At 43.2% G+C, this 12,390-nt stretch overlaps 1 protein-coding gene across 3 annotated transcripts; it reads left to right on the top strand.

Annotated features, from left to right (window-relative positions):
• Positions 1 to 2,808: 2,808 nt before the first annotated feature.
• LOC129590077 (paired box protein Pax-6-like) lies at positions 2,809 to 11,242 on the top strand. 3 transcript variants are annotated; one of them, XM_055485063.1, is made up of 9 exons: positions 2,809 to 3,658; positions 4,783 to 4,881; positions 6,656 to 6,993; positions 7,118 to 7,421; positions 9,799 to 9,954; positions 10,035 to 10,117; positions 10,177 to 10,382; positions 10,563 to 10,816; positions 10,895 to 11,242. In XM_055485063.1, the coding sequence occupies exons 2-9, from the start codon at positions 4,869 to 4,871 to the stop codon at positions 11,035 to 11,037; spliced, it is 1,497 nt and encodes a 498-aa protein (XP_055341038.1). In that variant the 5' UTR covers positions 2,809 to 3,658; positions 4,783 to 4,868; the 3' UTR covers positions 11,038 to 11,242. The 3 variants fall into 3 exon arrangements, with proteins under 3 accessions (XP_055341038.1, XP_055341037.1, XP_055341039.1); XM_055485062.1 differs by having other exon boundaries at positions 2,810 to 3,658; positions 6,647 to 6,993; XM_055485064.1 differs by lacking the exons at positions 2,809 to 3,658; positions 4,783 to 4,881 and adding an exon at positions 5,597 to 5,706 and having other exon boundaries at positions 6,647 to 6,993; positions 9,799 to 9,894.
• Positions 11,243 to 12,390: the final 1,148 nt, after the last annotated feature.

Genomic DNA, 12,390 nt, shown 5'->3' with positions numbered 1-12,390 from the left:
AAGCCACTAGTACTACAGCAACAAGATAAGTACTTACTGTAAACTGTTAGTTATTTATTAGTATTATATATTAAATTCAGTTCGTTTTACGGATTCTGAAGTTGTATTTAAATATGTTCTCGACTTAGCATCAGAATCTGCCCTGTTACAATTGCTCTTCCTATGCACTAATCAGCCCAATTAAAATGACAGCATGGCGAACTGTGTACAGTACTATACTTCCTAAATCCTACGGTATCCTACGTACTGTCTGAGATACAGTGGATTGGAAACCGGCTTTATTGATGGCACTGGTTTTCACTACCAACAAAACAGAAAAAGCCACTGTGATTGCCAATGCGCGTCCGGAGATGTTCTTGAGTTTTATAAGCAGTCCCAAAATAATTGTCTTAACACCAAGACAGAAACATGTGACGCAACTACCAATAACTGTGCTCGAACGCAACCGTAATACACACAGCCCAAGCCAATTATTAAGCGCACTCTCAACGTTGCGGGAAGTACAATAGACCGTAATTCCATAATTATTATAGTATGACGTACTGTGCTTCCTCCCCGGACCAAGTAAACATGCTTTTGTTTTGGCGACCTTTGCAATATGATAGCCAGCCCAGCTACCCCAGGTACCGGAAATCCGAGTGCGGTAAACGTAACCGGCCGGAGCACAGAGGACGATTAGAGCTGCTGTGTCTAAGCTGGATACCTTTTCATGCATATGGCATCTGTATTGGCTTGCATGATGTATTCCACCGTATTCCCAACTTTCCAGCCCCCTCTATGTTTGTTCTGCTGCCGTTTCCCCACCGTATTTCTGCAGAAGTGTTGTTAGCAATAAACCTACAGAACAACAACACTTCTGCAGAAATGTTGTTGTTCTGTTGATTCTGTAGGTTTACCAAATGTATTGCTAAGTTAAGTGTGTTATACTTAAGTACTTCGAAGTACCAATGCTTTAATACGTACATGCACAGTAACCTACTGTATCCAGAAAATACAGTTCTATGGGGCCTTTCGATCGAATCTTGCTTTGCTTTTTGATAGATAAGCAATAAGTGGTGCAGACGCATCTTTGCTAATGTTGCATACCATGTAGAACTAAATTAAACGTGGAATGAATTACGATCCCATAGTAGACGGTGAACGCGATCGAATTTGACTTCCGGCAAAACGCAAACTGGGCAGACTTTTGTATTCTATCTACAACCACGCAATCACTATTAAAGTTTTAATGGCGTTGTGTGTATACAGTACGTAAGCTATCCCAAATGAAACAAGTTCAAGCAACCCAGTTGACCGTCGCAAGTTGCAAATAAAAAAATGTTTATACCTCGCTAATGAGATCGCAGCACTGTGATAGTACACAGATGGCTTAAATAGCGAATAAATTAGCGTTAAAAATAAAATGTTTTTGTAAAAATTTTATTATTTAACAACGACATTTTTTGAGTGATTATTATTTAACAGCAACAGCGCCACACGCATCTGTGACCTGTGTGGCGGTTCAGGCCACTATTTTGGCCACCCGGCCGATTGTTGGAAGCATGAATTACGGACATATACAAGACTACGAGTCTTCGTGGCTAAAAATTTAAATTACATATTTAAAGCAAGTTGTTCTTGCCGGCATAGGTACCAAAATTTGTTTCGGCATACGCTATTCTATGCGGATTTAAATAATTCTGCGCATTAAAGCCGTGCAAAACGATAAACCACTGCACGCGCAGCCTGGTTTCCCAGCTTGCAAAAAGACTCATCTTGCTCCGTCCTTAATTATCGGAATATCTCCTCTACGACACCCCGACTGGATGAAAAAGGCGTTGCGGAAGCAGTTTAACGAAAGCATCGATTCACCTTTTATTTTTTTTCTGTATGAATCAGTTGAATTTGAATACGCATGGTGCTACACAGTGCACCTTGACAGCCGCAACCGCGAGCCAAATAGTTTCTTACGCAAGCTTCAGTACTTCCATATGCAGATGCAGACACATTATAAAATTAATAAAATATGCGGCTGTTTGCGTTATATGAACTGAAATACAATAAGGGATCTGACGAACCAAAATGCGTGAAGGTAATCAATGCCGGCTGCCGGTATCACCCGACAACGGTGACAAAATCTTTAATTTACCATAATGACATTCGTTGCTCGGTAAGGTTTTTCGTCGCTGTTGTAAAGAGAACAGAGTCGAAAGGCTACTCGTATCGAAAATGCTATTATTATAAACTGGATGCAGCTGCGTAAGGCGTTTGTACAATTTTTGTGATGCCGCTAACTTAATCGTTTTAAGCATTGAAATTGACAATTCCGCAACCTCAGTTCAAAATGAAAAAAAAACTCGTAAAGAGAAAATGAAAAATCTATAAATAGTTGAAAATCGGCCAGAAGTCACATAGGTGACAGGATCACAAGCCATGGTATAGCAAAAATACAACAAAAAAAGACGCGATAAAACATGGTGGGTACTGGGTACCTAATTTCTTGATTGGGGATAAAATTCTGCTCTGCCGTGGAAAGCAGTGCTGAATCTCAAAGTTGCCGCTTGCCACGCATAATCATGACAAAATACATACTCATACTGATCCACTGCGTAAAGGCGGATGCATGGGTGAAAGTGTATGGAAAAATGTAAAAGAAAATGAAGCAACGACATGCATAAACGCATCGCTTCTGGTTGGATGAAACGGAATGGGCGCGGGCTGACGGCGGACAGCCAATACGCACGCATCTCGGCGCTTAGCTGTACAAATCTCCATGGTCGGTGGGTAGTCAGCCGCACGGGCATCAAGCCAACGAAGCGAACGGCTCAAGCGGAGCGTAAGGACAATTTTCTGCCGTCTTTGGCTGGCAATTGGGTGTGTGGTATTCCGAAGGGGGCTCCGCAAAGTACCGCAACAAGGTAGTGTGTATTGACTGCACTGGCATGTTTAGGCTTTTTATATTACGGCACTGACTTTACTCTTAAGGCCCATTTCCAAATTAAACGCTTATGTCCAGTTGGATGCTTGATTATTTGCTTGCTTGGCCAAGTCAGATAATTCATTCTCCTCAAAAACACACATACAACACACAATCCGGTGGAGTGCGCGCGCGTGTTTTGCCTGCATCCCAAGCAAGCCTACACCGGCATATATCGGGGCGGTGGGCTGTTATTTTTGTATTTGGGAGCAAATTATCACTTGACTGATCAGATCCGATCTGGCGCAGGTTATCGTTGGCTGACGCGCCCGATAGCGGCAGTAACATCATTGTGCATACGTTAGTGCTTGGCCGTCGTGCATTACACTACGCTTCATTTATCCATGATAAGGTATAGCTGATGTGGAGTGAGTGGCAATTTTTGCGGATTACTTGCGCCCAACAAGTTGATAGCTCGTGGCTAATGCGGATCACCTTGCTTGGAAAGATTGATTACGGGGACGCCTAGTTGGAGATCCAGAGCGGGAGCGCGCGACTGACGAGGCGGCTATTACGCGGTCAATTTTCGGTATATCACAGCGGACGAGCACTTCCTCTGATTATATACCGTGCTACACTCTTTCGTCTCCCGTTGCCGCATTTCTTCCCCTAATCCAGAGAACTCGTGTGCGCCCTTTTCGGCGCGGCCCACGAAACTCAGCAACGTGGAAGAAAGGGTCACAGATTCCCGTGCGTTTGAGCGTAAGTTATCCTATAAGACGTTAGTGTCGCTTAATAAACTAACTCTAATCAATCACACAGAATAATTACCACTATGCGCAATTACAACATGCGTTCAGCATGCTTAAGCTATCGCCTTGTACACTTACCCCATCTATGGAGCGCTTTACATTCACATTCATGAATCGTCTTTTAGCATTTCACTATGAAGCCATAAAGGTAAAGGACTACCTTTTAGCTAGGTCGAATTTCAAAGCATAATTTCTAATAAAAAAACTTGTCTAAGCTTACTGTACGGTACCTGTATAAAGCCTCGAAACAGCAATGTTTTATCATCCTCCATTTCCCAAGCTAGCGAAGCAGACTGCTAAACATAAAAGGTTGCCGATGAATGTGCTAAAAACGTCAATATTGCAATATCATTTTGTATCTTTGTCACTCTGATGTTGCAGAGGCCAAGCATCAATCCATTAAAAAGTTTTATAGAGTTTTTAAATATTTTTATAGCGCACAGTAATCATGTATTTTGAAATTTCGTATAGTGCATTAACAAAGTCGCCAAGCTGACACTGAAAATATAAGCAACCGCTCGGATGGTACGGTGCCGGTTCGTAAGTTGTTTGTAGCATGGATACTGCTGCAAAAAAGCAAATGGTAATAGACAAAAGAAATATAAGGAAAAAATCGACAAGCAATCGACAAACAAATAATACCATTAGTTTGTTGTTTAATCTGGCAGAAAAATCTGTTTATTTCCGTGTACTAAATTTCGTTTCGTCATTATATATAACAAAACCGGGAAGACAATCAAAACTTAATTTACTACATACGTATATCGAAAGGCGGATCAGACGAAGGTGAAGACAAATTTTGTAATGTAATATATAAAGAAGCATCTGACTTTTCAAATAATTTTAGACCATCACCAATATCATCAAGATTTTGTGCACAAAGAATTTTTTCTTAACGGATCACATAATTTTAGAAAGAATTTGAAACATGTACAGACAATCATGTACTCGTATGTAAGTGTTCAAAACAAATTTGTAACCGCAAATGAACCAAGCCGTTAAAGAGGACATAATTACTATGTGAACGCAGATTAATGGTATATTAATTAACGCGGAATGTTAATTTGTTGGTAGGTTAATTTGCCCATCAACCGCCAAACCATCCCGTGGATCCATTCAACCCTCGTGTCCTCAGTCATTTCGCTAGCCCGCGCATTGAAATGCCGCACAAAGGTAAGACTGACACTTCATTATCGCCGAGCGGCCGGTCGCTCGGCTTAGAGTACTTGATTGCGTTAGTGAACTTGAGCGGCACTAGACTTTATTTGAATAGCTCTTCGTATTTGGACTATTCAGCAAGCGAGACGCAGACAAATAAACTTACCAGTTAGTTCATTCATTCCCACATAGTGCGCGCCATCGGCGCATACAACAATACAACAGTGTTTTTGTCACGATGTGGCCAGTGCCATTAGTATGTACCTCCAGGAGCGAAGCGATTACCAAGTAATCATCGGTGAATGTATTGAAACCCGCAATCATCGCTACGGCGGGGCGTGAAGAATAAATTCGTCAATTGAACACTGGCGAGAAATAAACTTGCCGTAATGTTTGAGCTAAAATCACAGTCCTCTTAACTAATTAAGATTTGCTATCCCCCATCAACTGCCCATCTCTGCACTGCACAGAATGACTGTGATCCATCTTGTAGCAGGAAACCCCGAACTGCGAAATGCTTGTGCATGTTGTGCGCTGTAAAGCACTCGGCAAGAAGCAGTGTTGCATGACTCGATCGCGATGGATCATGAGTCTGGTTGTGGGCAAAAATAATGTATGGGACATTTATTATCGCCCGTACAATGCTTGACATGTTTCGCTTACGCCGCATTAGATCATAATCGTGCTACAGTTGTAAGCTCTGGGGCTTGGGCGTAATACCTTTGAACATGGTCTATCTAATAGGGACTGGCACTCAGAAGTCGAAGACCTTCCTCATTCATTTGGCCAACTAATAATCCACACAGATGTCCATGTTTTCATCCACTGCAACATTTTCAAGTAAACACTTTTAAAATTAATACGTACATATACGGAGGCAAAAGTATGCCGCTAGTTTGGAAAATGGCGGTGACCTTTAAAATATCTGTTCGGTATGTTCTTTAGATCTGTTGCTACAACCTAAAACTGAATTCTGGGCGTTATAGGTTCGTCCATGCAGCTGATTTTTTGACAGTATCTGCGCACATAGTGCAACCTTACTTTTATTACATATATTGCTTATTTAATTGTTGTCATCACTTAATTAGTTGTTAGTAGGTGGATTGAATTACTGCTTGAGAGGGTCAGTCAAAGTTTATCTTTTTGCAACCCACAAACTTAATTTTTCGCACAAATTATTTTCAAAGCTTTTCCAGAACGCTGTAATCAAAGTTTATTCAGAATTCATGAGAAGCTTATAATTACCAACTTGGCAAGCATGCAGTTTGATATTCTTCTAATGGGGTCATTTTAAAATCCACGTGATTATGTGTGTTGCGTCTCTGGAAAAAAACATTAAGCTTCTCTCACAACTAAAGGGTCTTTACTGGATCCAGAACGATAGCCCCAGTTTACCCAAACGCTCCACCGTACAGCATCCGTGAAGCAGAATAATTCTCGCTTTATGTGTTAATTTTCATGTAGGTTAGAACCTGTAATTACTCGGAGGTGTACCACTTAGCCAACAGCGAGGGGCTAAGTATAGAGGGGCCCTCGTGGAAGTGTTTCCGATACTCACAACCACGAAGCAAAAACAACTGACAGTTACTCTTATCCGATCTTTCTCATGTTTTTATATATAAAGTTATTTAATTTTGCAGCAGCTATCGTTTCTGTCGATCTCTTTTTCTGCCGCTGCGGGTCACCTTACTTTGTTCTGACCATATTGCTCTCGTATTTTCAATTTTCCAGACATTCTCCTGCTCCTGCAAGTTTTAATAATCACTGTTTTAATTGAAAGGTCATTCAGGTATCAATCAGCTTGGAGGCCATTTTGTGAACGGGCGACCATTAAGCGACCAAACCCGGCAAAGAATCGTGGAGCTCGCACTGAGTGGAGCCCGGCCCTGTGACATATCCCGGCATCTGTGCGTATCCAACGGCTGCGTCAGTAAAATACTGGGTCGCTACTATGAAACCGGTTCGATACGGCCTCGTGCCATCGGCGGCAGTAAGCCCCGCGTGGCCACGGAAGACGTCGTTCGCAAAGTGGCAGCCTACAAAGCAGAAACGCCAGCCATTTTCGCGTGGGAAATACGCGACCGACTTATCGGGGAGGGTGTCTGCACACAAGACAATATACCCAGTGTAAGATTTCTTTAATCAGAAACCAGCATACTACGTTGCCAGCTCGTGAAAATTGTGAGCGGTTCTAACATAAAGTGATCCATGCCTGATTTAAGTGACCGTTACGTATACCATACGCTTATAGGTTTCATCAATAAACCGTGTGCTCCGCAACCTGGCTGCCCAAAAAGAACAGTCGACAATACAGCAGCAGCATCGCTCTGAACTCTTCCATGATAAACTCCGTCTCCTGGGCAATCCGGAGGCGGCCGGTTGGGGCTGCGCAGCCCATCTTGGAACGTGGAGCTACCCCAGTGCGCCACCGTCAGCCAATCCCGGTATCCCTCCCGCTTCCGTAATCGAAAACAGTGTAATCCGATCCGGTGCCAATGTGCCGACCGGGACGAATGGGCCTGACAGCGCCCACAGTGAATCAGTGATCAAGAAAGGTAAGAAGACAAAAAAAGCTTGGCAATCCTTATCCTTGTGTGTGACCAAAAGTGTCTTAAAAACAATAAAGATTTCAAAAACAGTAAACTTAATATTATCGCATTCAGTGAAAATCAAGCACTGACTTTTTAAAAGGTTAGGGTATTAAACCGCCCACGATACAAAAATTTTGATTCCTCAACCCAAAAATTGGGACTACAGTAATTCAAAACCATTGTTTTGATGACCTTTACTTTGCTCGCGCGGTACCAAAGCGCTTTCGTGCTATTTTATATCGGTAGCGCTTGAGAAAACTGTCAGTTAACTTTGACATTGTGGTGATTGTACTGCTTGTATGATATCTCAATTCCCAAGACCAACTTGATAACCGATGAATGCATTGAAAACTCCCATTTTGTCATTTTATCACAAACGAATTCCTTTCTATCGGTTATAGGTATCACACATTAGCGCTCATTGTACACGAGTTGAAAAATGCCGACACTTTTTATATATCAGCAAAAAGCATTTAGTACGGGGCGGGACATCTATCTTCTGGATAGTTATAACCGAGAATGAAAAGGGTGAAGTTCGCAGCTGGAGATCTGCTTGGCAGTCGCTGGAATAATTCTCCCTTCATACATTCTCCTCGGGTTGCCATCACCGCCTTCTTCTTTTACACCACACTTTCCCCGACCGAAATCACGCCCAGCGCCCATAAGAATAAAAACACATTAGTGTACAAGTACGGCGTACATTAATTTTGTGCGGATTCCAGCTGGTAGACAATACATGTCTGATTTTTATTCAGCGCAGCCAACCTGAGCTCCATATACCTCGTTAAAGACATATCCTTACCGCTGACAAAAGCCGGTACAAAAGAAGAATAATATTTTCCATCATAAAAGGTCTCGAGCATTACCAATAATCAATCTTTGATGCTTTCCTCATTTTCTCGTATCCCTACCACCAGTGCCAAGATTAACGTAATCTTCTTGGCTGGCGGAGAATGTGACAGGTCGACAGCAAACGCGCAGGCCTGTATGAACTGTGTACTGCACATCCGATCCGGCATTTGAGCTGTAATATTGCCATAATCAAGGCAATTTACTAGTCATGATATAATCGCCACCGTGCCTCTGATCCCTAAGCCGAGGATTGCCCTTTTGCATACGATAATTGCTCCGCAACGCCAGTCGAGAAAATGTCATCTCATCCAAACCTGCCGTTTGCCAGGGCCGTGATTGCATGAGTGACCGGTATTCTGGGGAAACCGGGATGAGAAGCAGAGAGAGCAGTGCCAATGGCAGTGTGTTGTGTGTGTGTCTTGATTCGATTCAAAACTGCAACCAGCTGTGACGCTGACAGTCCACGCTCAGCAAATTATCCATTCTTCGCAGTCTGTCATGCTAATCGGCGTTCCATGTCAACATTTTGCCAGTTGTGAACACATCAACATACCCACAACACAGCTACTCTTCAATTATAGCGTGCCTATTAAAGTTATCTGACAGTGTTGTTGAGTAATTGAAAATTTAATTTCTACCGGCAAAACAGGAAACGTTTTCTTCGATCCGGATAAGTACGTCAGAATTAAGGAGGGGTCAGAAATTTTCTATTGAGGATCTGAGTCACCTGACTAAGAATTCGCATTGAATATCCATAAATACATACATGGCAAAATAATTGCTGTTACTGACAATTAATTAAGAACTTATACATAAAATGAAACTAGGAGTTACGGTCTATAAGTTTTATGCCAGTTCTTCGATAAACTGTACGAAAGGGTGTTAAGCAAATAATGGTAGTGCATTAATAACTGTGTACATTTCGCCAGTAAGTATGTATTAGAGTGTATTAGAAAACAATAATTACGTGCTGCTTATCACAAGAGCAAATGAGTCAGGCCAGTTGATTAAATGCTGTTTATATACCGCTAAAAACCCCAGGAGATCAAACAAGGGGAGAATGGTCGGACCAAGTGGGAAATTATAGGGGCAAACGACAAGGACAATACCAATCAACACTATCTATGACCCCGCAAATATATTAATAGATTAAGCAAATCTCCCAGAACAATACCCAGTGGACTCCCGTAGTGCGCCACTCTTTAACCCCGCGGCTAGCCGGATCACGGCACAAAGACTATTGAACAAAAAGCCTACGCGCACAGCATTGTATGGCGGAGGAAAGATGATTTAGCATGTGCTCCAAATAGCCCGAGTATTCAATAACTATGCGGTGCTCCTACCAGCTTTTTTAATAAACTCATGCAGACGTCGACTGGCGCTGCAGTACACGAGCAGCAGCCGGCATGAGGGCCTGGCCTGGTTTAGTAAATCCATCCAGCCCTGCCGATACTAATCATCGTCATCATCATCTGCTCTCATTTTGTAGAACAAAAGATCCCATCAGGCGATCAAGCGGACACGCAGTCGGATAGTAACAGTTCCACAAATGATACCGATGCCCAAGTCCGGCTTAGACTGAAACGTAAGCTACAGCGTAATCGCACCTCATTCACTAACGAGCAGATTGAGGCGCTTGAGAAAGGTCAGTCTCGGTCAGCCTTGAAATCCCCATTGCACATCACTATCGTGTCTGTAGCGTTGTGTGGCTTGCTTCTCCAACAGAATTCAATGAAGGACATTATCCCGATGTTTACAAACGAGAGATGCTGGCCGAAAAGGTCAACTTACAAGAAGCCAAAATACAGGTAATTCGCTACTATTGAGTGTTGTGTTCGAATATGGAAGTAAACCGGCATTTTATTAGGTGTGGTTTTCCAATCGGCGTGCAAAATTCCGCCGAGAAGAAAAACTGCGAACGAATCGCAGACCAGCGGAGCCGGATATGAACAGCGGCGTTATTCAGTCGTCTAACGCGCCCGTTAGCGCACGCATCTCCACTACCGCCGCCAGTTTCCCATCTGCTAACGCAATGTATTCGCCATTGTCTCAGTCGATTGGCCATTCCAGCAGGTATGCATAAATCACCAGTCAAACAATGGACTTAGCACTCGGCATCATTATTTTCACCCCAAAACAATACTGACCCCAAAATGTTCAATGATGAGGTTTTTATTGCGCTACTGAATGGCCCAAATACGAGGAGAAATCTACGCATGTGGTCAACACAATTAATTTCGTTTCATTATATAGCGCATATGGAAATGTGGCCAATTTCCAAATGGCCAACAATCTCTCGGCGGCCAACTCCTACCTGCAACAATGTGATGCCAGCGGCTATAATCCGTACGGTGTGGGTGGAGTGGGTTCCTCATTAACGCGCACCTACGACCCCTTTGCCTACGCTAAATGTCCCGATCCTTACGGGCGCTTATCGGGCGCGTCAGCCACACAATACCAGACCTTCCCAGCCGCTAACGGCATCGCGCACCACCATCTCTCGAACGGTAGGATGCGGCATTACATCATTTCACGAATCAATTAGCGACAGCAGGTGGATAACAAACGTTTCCATTTCTCTGCAGGTTTAATTTCGTCCGGTGTCCCATCCCATGGACACGCCCTCTCCAGCGCGTCCACAGGACACGACACAGCGGGATGTGACCTTCAAGGCGCTACGCAATACTGGCCCCGCGTTCTGCACCCGGAGAGTTCCTTTCGGCCATGAGAGGAAATGAAGCATAATGCAACTATTATCAATGAATCTCTTTTGCATATTCCGATCTCGTGTATGACCTTTTCGGTATAGCATGCCGTTTTCCAATCTTTTATCTTTTATTGTCAATAAATTGCGAAACTACATGCCGTCATTAATTTTAACTGTTTACAATATTAAAGTTTTATTGTCCAGTAAATCGTATCGCCGATTAGATTCGAACGATAAAAAGTTCCGCCAAAACGCGACCTTTGCAGTGTAATTCACTTTCCCGCTTCGTACACGGCGCTCGTTTTAAAAAGATTGCCGACAATATGCTGCACTGCTAACAGCTGGAGATGTGGTTAATATTGATTTGAGAGAATTTTTAATATCTCAAGCAGAGCATTTGTTGTTGACGCATTATCCACATAAGTAGGAATGATCGGAAAAGTTGGGATCGGCCCGTTGGAATACAGCGGTGTACAGAATAGATTAGCTGCGGCCACGGAGCAGCGGCGCGGAAGACATTGCATTGAATCCAGCCAATGAAGCGTTCACGGACAGATAATGCATTTTTGCATCACAGTCATACACTGTGCGGCTGCGACTGCTGCTGAAGATGCTATCGTCTTTTAATGTAAAAGCGCCGGGATCGCAAATTCGCAATATCAGCGGCATCAGGCCGGGGAATGATGTTTGTGGTCCGGGCAAATTAACAAACTGGCTGCATAGGAAATTAATGATTATACCGCGCGCGGTCGGCTGATGTGTGCCGTAACATTTTGTGTCGGCCTCGTATTTGCACTGGATTTGCATTTTAAACCGCCGTTTGATTACGACTACTGCCAACACTGTGGCAGTTGTGGTTTCTGCGCCGCGCGGATTACCAGCATTTCCTTCCATGTCAGTGCATTAGACAGTCAACTTTATGACACTAGTCCATATTGCCCAAGAGATAAGTCGCTTTATCGACTGACCAAATCAAAAATCCTCCCGATGTGAATTGCATGATCCGCCAGAATCCACCAAATGACACAAAATGACAATTTTAGCTTGTCCTGCCGGTATCGCTCATCTCGGGAACTTTGTTCAGTCTGTGGTTAATTGTTATTGCTTTATTGAGCGAGGATTTTTACACATTTAACAGCGTTTTCCTGCAAAAGCGACTGGGAAGAGTTTTCCCAGGAAGTCATAAAAAAATACAATATGCAATCACGCGTTTCGGCGTTTCGTAATTCGTGAAGAACTCACTCAGACTTTATTCAAATCAGCCGTCGTCCACTGTGCAATATGGACATGTTTACACTGGTCACAGTAAATTGTTTGTCCTGCGCCGTCGTTGCACAATCGTCAGCCCCTCATTGACAGCCAATAAGGCGGAAT

The sequence above is a fragment of the Paramacrobiotus metropolitanus genome, unplaced genomic scaffold (genome assembly GCF_019649055.1).
Source record: "Paramacrobiotus metropolitanus isolate TYO unplaced genomic scaffold, Prichtersi_v1.0 Parri_scaffold0000039, whole genome shotgun sequence".
NCBI classification, from domain to species: Eukaryota; Metazoa; Tardigrada; class Eutardigrada; order Parachela; family Macrobiotidae; genus Paramacrobiotus; species Paramacrobiotus metropolitanus.
The sequence above is the reverse complement of the archived record's forward strand: the minus strand, read 5'-3'. Positions and strand labels throughout refer to the sequence as shown.

What these genes read in the sequence shown, in the direction of transcription:
- LOC129590077 (XM_055485062.1), top strand. An exon ending in GATTGAGGCGCTTGAGAAAG is followed by an intron (nt 9,955 to 10,034) that starts GTCAGTCTCGGT and finishes CTTCTCCAACAG; the next exon opens with AATTCAATGAAGGACATTAT. An exon ending in TCGATTGGCCATTCCAGCAG is followed by an intron (nt 10,383 to 10,562) that starts GTATGCATAAAT and finishes TTCATTATATAG; the next exon opens with CGCATATGGAAATGTGGCCA.